At 45.1% G+C, this 14,290-nt stretch overlaps 1 protein-coding gene across 1 annotated transcript; it reads right to left on the bottom strand.

Annotated features, from left to right (window-relative positions):
* Positions 1–5,452: 5,452 nt before the first annotated feature.
* Positions 5,453–12,590, bottom strand: LOC112876800 (filament-like plant protein 4). The gene is made up of 6 exons (XM_025940977.1): positions 12,130–12,590; positions 10,447–10,549; positions 9,335–9,530; positions 6,790–9,124; positions 6,615–6,669; positions 5,453–6,351 (listed from the first exon to the last, which is right to left on the bottom strand). The coding sequence occupies exons 2-6, from the start codon at positions 10,534–10,536 to the stop codon at positions 5,908–5,910; spliced, it is 3,120 nt and encodes a 1,039-aa protein (XP_025796762.1). The 5' UTR covers positions 10,537–10,549; positions 12,130–12,590; the 3' UTR covers positions 5,453–5,907.
* Between the last annotated feature and the right edge of the window lie 1,700 nt (positions 12,591–14,290).

Genomic DNA, 14,290 nt, shown 5'->3' with positions numbered 1-14,290 from the left:
CAATCTTCTTCTTAAACAAAGCTAAAAATTCAATTATCTCAAACAATCATATGCACATGATGCTCCATTATGCTTGAATGATGCTCATGATGATGTTGTTAAATTTTTAATCATGTTAACAAGTTTTGGGTCGTGACAGGCATTACCTCAAGCACATGATCTGCAGCCACCACCACAACTGGAGCCTCCACAACAAACTCCAAAAATAGTGACGAGCTGCCAGCACAGGTAAGCACCTCAACAGTAGGCTTCATTTTCTCATCATACACATACTCTCTAGCACTTGCTAGCTGCTGTGATAGGACATCATGCGAATTGACGTTGACTGGCATCTCATTCACATGATCCCTACCAATTCCCAAGAGAACAGGAGTGTTTCTCTCAAGAGTTAGCTCATCGTCCATGCCTGCCTCGCAGATTGGATTGCTGTCCTCATCAAGCTCTTCAACAAAATATGGTCTGCATCAACCAATGCAAACTCCATGGATCCTGGGAAGCCATCAACAACCAGCTCATCATCTGGGCACCCTCCACTGGAAGCTAGCAGTTGCAATAAGTCATTGTTCATGGCGAGCTCGGCTGACATTTCCTCATCCCACGCAACCTTGCCAAGCATTTCATCATACACCTCCTGTGCAACATCCTGGCTGGACATTCCATCGAGCAACACATGTGCAGAGCCCTTTGTGTTACCATCATCCACACCCAAGGCTAGTTGTTGCAATATGCCTTCATGTGTATCAGTGTCATCTTGCATCTCCTCATCCCATGTAACCTCAAAAGGCATTGCATCAAACCACTGGTGCACGCTCCCCTGTTGTGGCATTCCAACAAACACCTGAGGCTATCTCCAGCGATATCCTCCAAATCCCATCCTCTATTTCCATCCTCCATATCAACTTCATTCTCTATACCAAATTTTACTCCAACAACGTTCTCTATTTCCATCCTCTATACCCCACAATTTTTTTTTTATCATTTCCTCCCCTCCCCTGCCCGCCCGCCCGCCGCGCGCCTCGCCCGCCCGCCGCCGCGCGTCCTCCCGCCCTCCCCTGCCCGCCGCGCGTCCTCCCGCGCCCGCCGCCGCGCGTCCTCCCGCCCTCCCCTGCCCGCCGCGCGCCCTCCCCCGCCCGCCGCGCGCCTCGCCCGCCCGCCGCCGCCGCGCGCCTCCCCCGCCCGCCGCCGCCGCGCTTGCTCCTCCACCGCCCGCCCTCCGCGCCCCCGCCTCCACCGCCCGCCCGCCGCCGCGCGTCCTCCTCCACCGCCCGCCGCCGCGCGTCCTCCTCCACCGCCCGCCCTCCGCGCCCCCGCCTCCACCGCCCGCCCGCCGCCGCGCGCCTCCCCTGCCCCCCGCCGCCGCCTCCCCTGCCCGCCGCCGCCCGCCTCCCCCGCCCGCCGCCCCGCGCCTCCCCCGCCTCCCCTGCCCGCCGCCACGCGCCTCCCCTGCCCGCCGCCGCCGCGCGCCTACCCCGCCTCCCCTGCCCGCCGCCGCGCGCCGCCCCTGCCCCGCCGCCCGCGCCCTGCCCCTGCCCGCCGCGCCGGGATGGAGGACGCGCTCGTGGCCTGCTTCTGTGCGGGACGGAGACCTCGTGCCGCATTTTACCGGACGCGATGAAGGATACCGCTGGAGCGGTACAGGCGGCACAGTATTCTCTACTTTAGAGAACAGAATGGTTTACGGGAGGCCGGTGGAGACAGCCTGAGTGGCAGAATATACAGGACGATCTGCTGAAGGAAACATTACACCTGACTCCCGCAGCCCCGATCTCGTTGGCACTATTGTCTCCCATGATGAGCACCTGCTCCTGTGTTTAGGAGCACTCCTCTCCAATCCATCCCGCTCCCTCGACCTACGGAAAGAGGTGAGCCCCGCCACGGTCTGCCCAATCACCTCCAGCTGTTGTACCATGACCTGTTGGCCCGTTGCAGCCTGTCCAATGACTTGGACGTCAAAGCCAGCTGCGCCGGCATGCATTGCTGCGTGGTGTCGATCGATTCGATGCGGGCGTGAAGCTGATGCAGGCCCTCCTGTAGCCGCGACCAACGCGCCTTCCGATTCACGTCCACGTCAAACATCATCGCTCCATGGTCACCGTAGTCGGAGCAGCCCATTCCGCCGCCGCCGCACGCTGCAGAACCCCGTGGAAGTACCACCGCCTGCGCCTCCATCTACCGTCGGCACAACGCCACCAGAATCGCGCCCCCCGTCGCCTGAATCGCCCGCCAATCGATTGGATTGCTCCGCCGCCGAACCGCGCGATGCCGAGCCGGATCACCCGCAAACCAAGCAGAAGGGGAATAGGAATCACTGAGAGATCAAGGATTTGTGGCCGGTGCTGGGCGGCACACGATCCGACCTCTCCAACTTAATCCCTTTTTCCGCTCAAGCCGACGGAATCGTGATTGAGACAACGGACGCACGCCGAGGAACAACTGAATCTGATACCACCGTGAGCGAGATTACTGGGAATACAGATGATCTGGATAACTTGAGGAGGAAGACGATCTTCCTTTCCCCTTTGCTTTTCTGGTTTCTTTTTCTAATTTCTGTCTGCCCTCTCGTGGGGGTCCTTGGCAGCTTAGGCTAATTACGGCCTAATTACGATGCGGGTTTTATATGCATGTTTTTAAGAATACCAGCTCGAAGGATGTTACCTTAATGGAGAGTTTTATTTCATGTTTTCAAAGCTAACTAGTGTAATTAAATGCTAGTTGATCTAGTGACGCACGGGATCCTCATGAAACAACGGCGAACAAAGTGGTTGTTTCACGTCATTTTCAACGTATTGGAAACGAGTTAGCAGAGTGTCGCGGGGATGAAACTGGTTCCTTCTCTTCCCTCGTTAAATCAGTGCCACCTCATCAAAAATGTTGATGTGTCATGGTAATTAATGCTATGAAATTCGCCATGAAACCTGCATTGTGATCAGCCTCATAGGGTTGATTTGCCATCCACCTGGGTCCCACGGTCGGACCCACTTGTCAGTCCAAACAGAGAAGCTGTTACTGTCTTCCACCACGGGTGTGACAGCGGGGGAGGCGGGCGGCACCGTGCGAGTCGAGAGACAGCGAAGCGTGGAGGATGCAGGAAGCGGAGCCGGCGTGCGAGGCCGACCGCAACGTCGAGGGAGTCGCTGGCTTGGGAGAGGCGCGTTGCCGTCTTGAGGGAGGCAATGGCGACGGATCGGCGCGGATTGCCAGGGAGGCGGACATGGCTGATCGAGGTCACGCCCTCCTGCCAGGGACCTCGACGAGCCCTCAGCGACACAGGTCCATCAAGATGGGATCACGTTGCCGTCCTCGCCCACGGCTAGGGCAGAACGTACGGTTACGACTCGCTTTGGAAGGTCAGAGATCGCACGATGCAAGGGGGACAAGGCCGCGGAAGGGAAGAGATAGCACGGCAAAAAGAGAAGAATCTGATTGATTTTTATGAAGTCGACGGTTTTGAGAGCGGCGATGTACGAAAGTTTTTTTTATAGTTTTTTTAGTTGTAAAGAATATGGACCCTAGCATCGGCCATTGTGACTAAGAGTTTAGTGTGACTCTTATAAACTGCTCATGTGCTCCTTGCTTTCATGTAGGCCCAAGCATTGGCTTATATGGGCAAGAGGGTGGGCTGGTCTAGGCCTTGGTTCTCTGTTCCCATATAGGTGGGTGTTGATGTCTTCTATCTAAAATCACTATTACTAGTAATTGGTGCGCGTTTACGTGCGCGATGAAAATGAACTTGAAAAAAAATATTGTTTGAAAAAAATTATTAGTTGTTTTGGAAATATCGCTATACATATATTACAAAGCATGATAACACGAACAAAAATAAAGTACAAGATGCTAGTTCTTGCAAATATGGCTGTACATATATTATAAAGTGTCATGGTATACGCTGAGATGAGTACATGATAATATATCAGAGCTTCAGTGCTTGATCATCAGTTTGCTTCTTAGTTTTTAATTCTGTAACCTTCACGATCTCTCTTTTTTGTTCATACTAAAAAAGACACAGGAGCAGAAAGAGAGACAAGATAGAGAATACAACGTGATTAAAAAAGAAAGGCAGAAAACAGCGGACAAAACCAGTATAAAGGAAATGACAAAAACTCATTCTGGGATGCTAGCGGAACCGGCTTTCCGCTCGAGCGCGGTATCATCCACGATTCGTTCTTGCGGATGCCGTCGCGGCTCTACTCGCAGAACGCGGTCCTCTTGGACCCGCAACGCCACCGGCAGCCGCAGCAGCGCCGAGGCTGCTCGAGGCTCGCCAAGAGAATGCGGTCGTCCATAGCGCGACACCATCGGCGATTCGTTCTTGCGGATAGCATCGCGACTCTACGCACATAGGACGCGCCCCCCTCAACCCGCAACCCCACCGGTGGCACCAGCCGCCGGAGCTGCTTGGGACTTGCCATGAGAATGCGACCGCCCGTCATAGTGCAGCACCATCGGCGATTTGTTCTTTGGATAGCGTTGCGACTCTACGCGCGGAAACACGGTGAACCTCAACCCGCAATGCCGCCGGTGGGAGCAGTCACCGAGGCCGCTCACTCAACGAAAGAGGAAGGGAAATCTAATTAAGAATTAAGAAAGGAAAACTCATGAAAGCAGCGCGCACGGTAAAAATACTGAGAACCAACGATCACGCGATGCAAGCCAGGAGTAAGAAAGAAGCAACTTTACTCTGGAAGATGAAGAGGCCAAAAAAAAGTAACAATCAAGTTGAAAAATGAGAAGTCCAAAGGTTAGATTATTTTTAACCACACTCACGCTAGGCATCCGGAGTTTTCCACCCTGTGTGTCCCCGTCTCACGCACACCAGTAAGAACTCGTTGAGCATTGCTGCTGGGTACGCGCGGGAGACTAATAACCACATCAGACTAAACATAGCAGGCCAACCAATCCGAAACCGTCAAATTGGAATCCAATGGCGTAATTTTTTTGCTGACGTGGCTACGCAGCTGCCCGCCGAGACGGCGCACTTTACTGATAGTAATAATTGGCCCAAAGCATAGTTAGGCCTCTCTAATTCACTAACAAGCTCCGCTCGGTTTCTGATTTAGTTACACAAGTTATAAAGGTCACTAGATGTTAATATATATCAATACTAGTTTCAAAGCAGATAGATCTTTACAAGTTCTAATGGTTTGCCCATAGACATAAAAACATTAAGGTGCCAATAAATCTTAGCTAATCACAGTGAACTCTTGCCATTTAAAGTTAACTTTAATTCATTAACTATATTTTCTATGATTATACATATATTCACATCGACAGAACAAAAACATGAACTCGAGCTGGTACGCTCAAAAGTACAAGGCTGAAAAGCTGGGTCCAAAGAACTTGACTCTTACATGTTAAGTTCATCACGGTTCATTTTAGAAAACAGTATAAAGAAAATGAGCCAAGTCAAAACAGCAGTAATAAAGTGTTGGACACTACAGAGAAAACCACATCGTACTTCAAAACTTAGCAATTGGCACACAGGGTCTTTAAGCATTTACAGAAAATGCTGGATAACTATAGTTCAAACACCTTACACATGTAGGTTAACTGTACATCAAGTATGTAGTTCAAACACAAGTATGGCACAACACACAGGTTAATTCATCCTCCAGAAGGGAAATCTAACTCACAAGACACGACAGCTTCAATCATCACAAATGTAAGTAAATATACAGTGAGGTTCTACTGAGGTATATGTAAATGCAACTCGAAAAGCTATAGGCAAACTACTGGCTAAAACTATCACACTGAAATCTAGATATAAGTCAACCTCAAGTAAATACAAATCAATCAAGGCACCATTTGCATGATACATAAACAGGTTTTCAGCTGCTGTTGCCAAAATCTTGGCCTGAATCGCTCACCTTGAGAGGACAATGAACCAAAAATCTGTGTAGGATAAGGAGGTTAGCGGTCACTCTTGCCTTTTGAGAATAACCTACTGAATCTTCGACCCTGTTTCTCTGGTAACTGGTTAGAAAATGATGAAGATGATGACCTAGATCTGTGCTTGGGACGCTTAGAACTGCCTGGTGAAGTAAAGTAAGGGCTGCTAGCTGCATTAGAGGGGCTTTTGTGAGGATTATAACCACTCAGGGGGGACACATTTCCTGTTCCTGGGGCACTTGAGAATGTATAATCTGCATCAAATTGACCTGACGGCTTCTTAGAATGTACACTTCGAGCTGGTCCTGCTTGATCTTCTGGAAACTGCCCCACCAGTTGTGTGTTTAGTGCAGAACTCAATGATTCCGATGGAGGAGGGCGCAGAGTTTGCAGCTGCCGACCGAGAAGCAATATTGTCTCCTGGCATTCTGCAAGTTTGTCTGCTGCAGCAGCTATTTCTTTTTCCTGTCATCATTTTAAAGAGAGTAATTCAACATCTAGCATTTGAAGAAAAACACGCAGCAACTTCATGTTCACAAACACTAACTCTGAAAAATACAGAGTACAGGGGTGCAGTACTTGTACACCATGTCATTGACATTTGGTCTAACAAAATATAGGGAATGGATCAATGAGAGCTGAGCCATAAATAATACCACCTCAGAAGCATATGTAGTCATTACAAGATGAGGAAAAAGAAAGTTCAAGATCTGGGACTTATCACGTACCTTCTTCAGTTCAATATCTGAATCCTCTGCTACAAATAAGGAACTCTTCTCATACCTTGATAACATAAAAGGAAAAATATCAGAGGAGAAACTAACTTTTAATAAATGATAAATAGATTTCGGAAACCAAGACTACTATGACCTGAAAGAATAGACTAAAGAACAGAAATTTCACCTTTCCATCTCCTCCTTGAGGTCTCTATACTTGGCTATGTCCTCCTGATGGCTTCGTCTTTCTTCAGCAAGATCAGCTGATAAAGTATCTATCTTTGTCTGTAAAACTCTTATTTCTTCTTCTAGTTTCACCTTCTGGGATTCAAGTGTTTTGTATGATCCAGCCATACACTTTAATTGTGTTTCAGCCAAGCTATTTGATTTCTCACACGCTGCCAACTTCGATGTAAGGTCTTCAAGGTTTTTCTCCATCTCACTAAACTTAAGCTTTGTAGTTTCGATAATTTCATTGCACTTCGTTAATTCCATCTCTAAATTTCTCTTTTCCAATTTCAGTTTTTCATATTCCTCTAGTGTGCATATCCTCACTGCAGTTTTAACATCAAATGCATTACTAGGACTCGGACCCTCAAAATCAGGGTCAGAAGATGAATGTGGCATAAGGGAACAAGCACCAGACACGCTATCTTGTGATGGCTCATGATGAATTTTGTTTTCCAATAGTGTCACTTTATCAACACAATCTACATTATTGCTTTCTACCTCATTAGCAGTCTCCCTCAACAATGTGAGTTTAAACTCACCACTTTCTAGCAATATTTCAGATAATGCAATCACAATCTCATTTAAACCATTACCACCAGACAGAACTTCATCAACTAACGTGGAGAACTGTTCTATCTTCTGAGATACAACATTATAGTAAGAACTTCCTTGTAACTCAGATGATGCTTGTCTTATAAGTAACTTGACAAACTCATGAATCTTCAAAATGGCATTTCTCAGACTATGATCCATAAGGCCCAAGGGTTTGGTTTCCTTTGTTGAAGATCCATTACCAGTAACTTCAACATCATCATGCTGAAGTTTGTTTACATTCACAGATTCTACCTCATGTTCAATATCACCTAGGATATTCCTGATACCATCCAGCACCTTCACAACATTATTCTCTGGTGATTGAGAGCTCAACAAAGCAGAAATTCTCGAGTGCAGTTTTGAAAGTGGAGAGTTGGCAATCAGATTATCACTACTAAATGGAGAACCTGGTGACTGCAAAGCTGGCAATGAATTATTGTTGCTCTCTTTTTTAGTGACAGAGGAGAGAGTCTCAACAACTTTACCAACCTTTTTGCCGACTATGCCCTCACATTCCTGAGCTTCAGAAGACAGGCATGCCAATCTCTCCATCTCCAGGAAGTCATCCATGAGGCCCATCTGATTGGAGTTTTCGGTCAAATTGTGCTTTCCAGCTTTATCTTTCTTGATGTGTGAGAGCTCAGACACCAAAGTACTGGCCCAAGATTCCTCACAACTTCTTGCATCATCAACACCATCTTCAGACATGGAAGTCAAACTTGGTGGGTTGCTTTCTTTCTGACTTGATGCAGAGGTATCAACGTATGAATTTGTCCAGCTTTTATATAGGTTAGCACTCGACATGTGCAGTTCCATGCTGCGGAGCTTACATGAAGTCTTAGCACACATGTTTTTTGATGCCTGTAGCTCGTGGTTGCATTTTGACAATGCCTCTTTTAACATCTTCGTTTCTTCATCCATTGACAACAAACGTGCTGTCAAAAGTTCATTCTCTTTCTTCATGTTTTGCAAGTTTTCGTGAACATAATCAGGAGATAGAGACATAGGATACTGGAGTGGAGAACTCCTTGAAGGGGAATGCCGCAATCTGTTGTCTCCTGCATCTCTACCCCAGCTATCAACTTCCATCTTCATTTGAGCTAATGCAGCAGGCCCAGGTAACTTTTTGCGGACAAGGCCACGTAACCTTTGACATTCTGCTTCTAATTTTGATATTTTCTTGACATCCTCCATATGTTGTTTGGTTGCTACATCAGCTGAACGTATGCTCATGTTCTTCTCTTCATTGCAAATGTCAAGCTCTTTAGAGACAACATGTAGTTCATACTTTAATGAATTTATCTCCTTTTCACCTGACTGGATAGTGCTCTTAAGTACTTCAATCTGGGCTTCTGCTTGAGCCTTCTCCTCGTAAACTTTCAACAGCAAGTTTGCCTGCTCTTCAAGAGATCTTGATAGTGCATCATTCTCAGCACCTGCTCTAATCAGATCCTGTTCAAACTCGACTAACCTTGATTCTAATTCAGCTCTTACTTTCTCCCAGTGTTTGGTCTTTGCAAACACTACATCATGCAGCTTCTGCTCACCTTCTTCCTTCACTGTCCGCACTTGCTTCATGCATTCTTTTAGAGCACCATCCAAATGGGCAGCTCTTTCCTCAGCTGCTAGTTTGGATAGAGTTACAGTTTCCAATTGAAATTTCAGTGCCGAGGCCTCTGCTTCAGCTTGCTCCCAACCTGACATTAAATAAATGTATTAGTACAGATTATTAGATAACTAACTTCATTCCAAAATAACAATTGTATGGTGATGTAGGGTTACTCACTCCCATCAATTTTGAGTTCAATGGAAATTGCAAGGGCAAACTCATTGAAATATCAAACATCATTGGTTATAATTTTCCCTTCATCAAAAATAAAGTAAAGAATGATTGCAATCAGGTTCACCTGATACAGCTTCTTCAGCCACTTTTGCATGCTGCTTTACTAGGGCATCTTTGGTGTTCATCTCACTTTGTGCAGCAGCTACTTTTTCATTCAAGACCTTTATCTTTGCATTTAGTATTTCGATTTGTTCTTCTGATTCAGTAAGATGTGAATATCTTTCTGGTGAAATCTGCACATATTTTGGAACTTTCTCATCCTGCGAAAGCAATAAAGTAGTTCAAGTAGGGGACCCTCAACCAAGAACGGTACTAATCATCACGTTGGCTTGACAAGACATAACTGATAATCATGAACAGTTGATGAACAAATCAGTAATCTGCCTTAGCATTAATGACTAAATGCACTACTTCTAAGACTAACAACAGTCTTGAGAAATAAAAGGAAAAATTATCGGCACGAACAAAAAAATATGCTATCTGAAGCACAACATGAGTTAAGGACCTTAAGGTAGATTGTCTTAAACTTTATTTCAACAGTTGGTGCAAGAAAATTCATAGGCGCACTGAAGGCTATAGTGTGGCTGGTGAGCATCTCATGGTCAAACTTACCACATGCTCACAGTGATGCATTGGTACTATTAAAGAAGTAAATATTGTTCTTAGAAATAGCCTGCACAACCACATGAAGGTCTGCCGTGTTGTAAACAAAGTCAAAGTACTCCACAGCAACAAATTAATGTACAATTCTTTGAGTTCATTCACTAGGAGGTTTAAAAAGTACTATTCCACAGTAGTTCTGCTAATGAAGATAGACAATTGAAAGCATTAAGTAGGCATGTACATAGACCACATGCTATTGTGTCTTCTGCCATGAGAGAAGCCATTGATACCATGTTAAGGTACTAGTACTTAAACTAAGAACAGGGTATAACAGTACAGGTTTCCTGAAATGAATAGCTAAAAGGAAAGGCCATTTCTATAGCCATCAGATGTCCGGATTGCAAAAGATGAAGTAAAGTGATGATGCTTCAATATTATTTTTCAGGTCTAGAAAATACTTCAAACAAATAAACCAAATAAAGAACATGATACAAACAGGGCATAAAACTAATACATGGCACGATGACAATATTAGCTCTCTAGAATTACAACTAAGAAAAGAGTGGCACAGACCTGTTCTGCTTGATTGGAACTCTGTGACGCATCAGTGTTTGATGATCTTTCAGAAGATTTCTTCTTCCAAGGCCAGCTTCGTCGATCCATACTGATTGTTTATCTGATGAAAATAAAGAAAATCCAAATTTATCATGTATTCTATGGAACGAAACAGATTTCAAACAACTGAAGTGAAAATAGAAAGGAATCTGAAGAAAAGGCCAGCTTCGTCAATCCATATTGACTGTGGATCTTTGTGCATGTCTGAAGAACCAAAAGTAAGTAAAATTAAGGTATCCAGCAATCAAGTCTGAAGAAAACAGAAAGGAAGGAAACTGATACCGAACAACTGAAATGAAAATCCAAAACATTGAACCTGTAGAAGCAAAACAGTATTTCAGGAAATAAGCTTCTACAACAGACACTGCTAGCAAGAAGCTAATATACAAGTTCCATATCCAAAATTCAGGTTGGGTAAGTATTGCACACACTTCAGTAATGCCCTTCCAAGGACAAAGAATAACCTATTAACAATTTCTGCCTGGTCCACAGGAGTGCAGCTCAAGCCATAGGAGAGAGGACCTATGAACATGTGCAGGATGCACTTTTAATTTAGATAGTAGAAAAACAATTCCAACATTCAAGGACAAGCAACACAGAAAAAAGGTTTAATAGCTTTGTCGCGTTATATACATATAAGCCTGCAACATCAGTAGCACATGAAAAAAATTAGGCGTCCTGGTAGCACAAAAGACCACATAAAACATTCTTAAAGCAAGAACTAATGACATAATGTAGTCAAATTAGTAGTACACCCACTTGTTGTAGCTAACACCTGGTTCCGACTAAAAGGGCTGTGTGTCAGTGTGTGTGGATATTTTGACACGAGTAGTCAAAGCATCATATGAAATAAGCATGCTATGTTTGGGAATCATTCTCGTGACTAAATATTAGCAAATTTTACTTCCAAAAGGAGAACTAAACAAAGCATGTAATACTCAACCCAGGCAGCTTAGTCAATTCTTAATAAAACATCAAGTGCATCAAGCATTGACCGGATGACAAACCATATATGATGACACTGAAACGCGTCAATCAATTCACCCCCAACCAGAACATATCGTGATTGTGCCCCTGCCCCCACATACTCCGGTCACGACAGGAACAGGCTGTGAGTGTAGACCGCAAGGAACTAAACGCCGTAATCCCCTACCACACTGCCGGACTCGCCGCACGACAAGACCGTAGAGAGTGCAAATGTGGAACGTGACTGCCTCACGTGCTATTCCCTTCAATCCTTGACCTTCTTGTTCCGGCATTAACGACTGTACAAGCACCTACCTTACCAATTGGTGATTGCTCAGGAGGGCAGGAGCAGGAGCAATGCGTAGAATTGGAGCAAAACACCGCAAGTACGGTCATCAGCAGGATTAACAGCGTGATGGATCTGTGCATTCATTCCGTGTCACCAGAAAAGCTCAAGAAACGAAGAGGCAGAAAATTCTCAACGGCAACACATAAACCACCGAATCCGCAATCACGGAGCTAACAGAGCATTCTGAATCCGCACAATGCGCAGTCGTAATTCCCTTCCCCAACAACAAGAACACGCGACGCGACGGACGAAAACATTCCATCCATCGCCAAGAAACCACAAGCGCCAAACGGGGAAGAGCGGAGCAAGCAGAGTAGAAGGCTCACCTAGCGCGGCCGGGGAGCGGACACAGTCTCCGGCGGGCAGGCGGGCGGCGGCTCCGGCCGGTCCCGATCCGATCGGCGGGCTGCCCGGGCCTCCGCTCTGCTCTGCTGTGGTGGCCTCACCTCCGGCTTTGCGTCGCGCACACTCTTCCTTGGCTGCTCCCAATCTGGCAGGGACTGGACTAGACTGGATTGGATTCCCCTCTCACTCAACCATCACTGCCTTTACTCCTCCTCCGGCCCACGCTTTACCCTTTTTGTCTGCCCGGCTGTCCCTCCCCAACCTTTTTCTCTCCTTCACCCCTGCTCAGCTACCAGCCTGCCCGCTAATCAGCCATCAGCACCGCAATTGGCAATGCACACCTTGACCCTCTCATCCCTGTGCCTCGGGGTGGAGCCAGGGAGGGGAGGGTGTAGGTGCGGCCGTGGGGCGGGCGAGGGAACGGAAAGCAGGGGCTGGGGGTTTGAGGTGGATGGCAGATACGGTTGAGAGAGAGAAAGAGAAGGTGACTGCGCTCCCTGCTGGAAGAGAGAGTGCGGTGATGAGGATGGGAGGAACAGGTGGGTCAATGAGCTGTGACACTTTGACTATGCCGTCACGCGGATTAATTATTGACGTATGAATTAATATAAGTCTTATAGGGTAGGGATATGCTTCTCTCTATGTTTGCTACTTCACTCATAAAAAACGCAAAATCGATTTTTACTTGACATGATCCACAAGGTAGCAATTGACTAACAATATCTAGTAAACAAAAAATGTTGGCCGCGGTATAAAAATATGCTTTTATGTTGAACGTGGCAACATCAAACGTAGAGGGTATTAATCTGTTCCATGGGAATCGAAGAAAAGATGTTGACCAACCATATAGACTAATTTTAACATGAGATCCCTATGTCAGCTAATGGGGCAGCTAATCATTAGCTCCAACTAAGCTGGATGGCTAAAAGACAACTTGTCCTCCCATCTAACCCTACTCTCCAAGATAGAAAGGAAAAGAAGAGTAAAATGTACAATCGGTCTTCGAACTTGGCTTAAGATGTCATCCCGGTTCCCAAATTTTTAAAATACACAATTAGATCCTTAAACTTGCTAATCAAATCACGTGAAGTCTAAATTATCATTTTTAAGCCATAAAGTGAAAGTTTTTCAAATTATATGGAGATTACACGTGGGTTCAAATTTTATTTTTTAAATTTTCTGCTCACCTCTTATATTTTCTATTTTTTCAAAAATTTTATTTCAAAAATTTGTGCCGAATATTTTTTCCCTCCAAAATTTATCTTTTTATCTTTTCTATTTTTTTTACAAATTTGGACATATGAGTTTCTTATTTTATAAAATTTTTTATGTATTTGAATATATTTGTACAAGTAAATTGGTATGAATTATTTTTATGTGTATATATTTTTTATTTAAAAAATTATATAACTTTCAATTTAGCTTAAACAACTATAATTTGGACCTCATGTGATATGATTAGCAAGTTTATGATCAGAATGTGCATTTTGAAAGTTTAAAGACTGAGACAACACTCCGAGCCGGACTAACGCATTTTAGAAAAACTGCCATAGACAATATAACCAATTCAACCACCTACTAGCATATGGCCCTAAACATCCTCCATCTAATACTTAACCAGCTAATAGCTAGCTAGTTAATTCTTAGCTCCCATCTATTAGGTTAACTATATACTAAAGGACGCGCTTCTCGATATTAGCATTGGGGCGTGAGGGATGCTTTTGCAAGTTATCACTAGTTTCTCAACATACAGATGTAGTTGCACTCGCTGGAAAATACCTAGGCCTGGTCACATGTGAATGACACATGAATCATATTTTCATGTCAAATTTTATATGATTATTCATAATGGAGCACACCAATTTGCCAGTAGAAAAAAATCATGCCCTTACTCCTCATCTCAAGACAAAATTTCTACACCATGCTTTCGATCAACTAACTCTCCTAGTTTCATTTCCTCATCAAAAACATGACTGACTCCTGGACTGCTAGACAGCGCCGCCCACGTACTGAAAAGTCGTGAACAAGGTCATCAACACAGCGTTCGGAAAACATATGGATCCATCGCTTCACCGCTGGTGCAAATTAAAAAAATAAACTCCATCCAGAATACGATGTAAGCAAGTGCATGCTCTCCACCGC

The sequence above is a fragment of the Panicum hallii genome, chromosome 9 (genome assembly GCF_002211085.1).
Source record: "Panicum hallii strain FIL2 chromosome 9, PHallii_v3.1, whole genome shotgun sequence".
NCBI lineage: Eukaryota > Viridiplantae > Streptophyta > Magnoliopsida > Poales > Poaceae > Panicum > Panicum hallii.
Note: the sequence above shows the minus strand (reverse complement) of the source record. Positions and strands in the feature narration are given on the sequence as shown.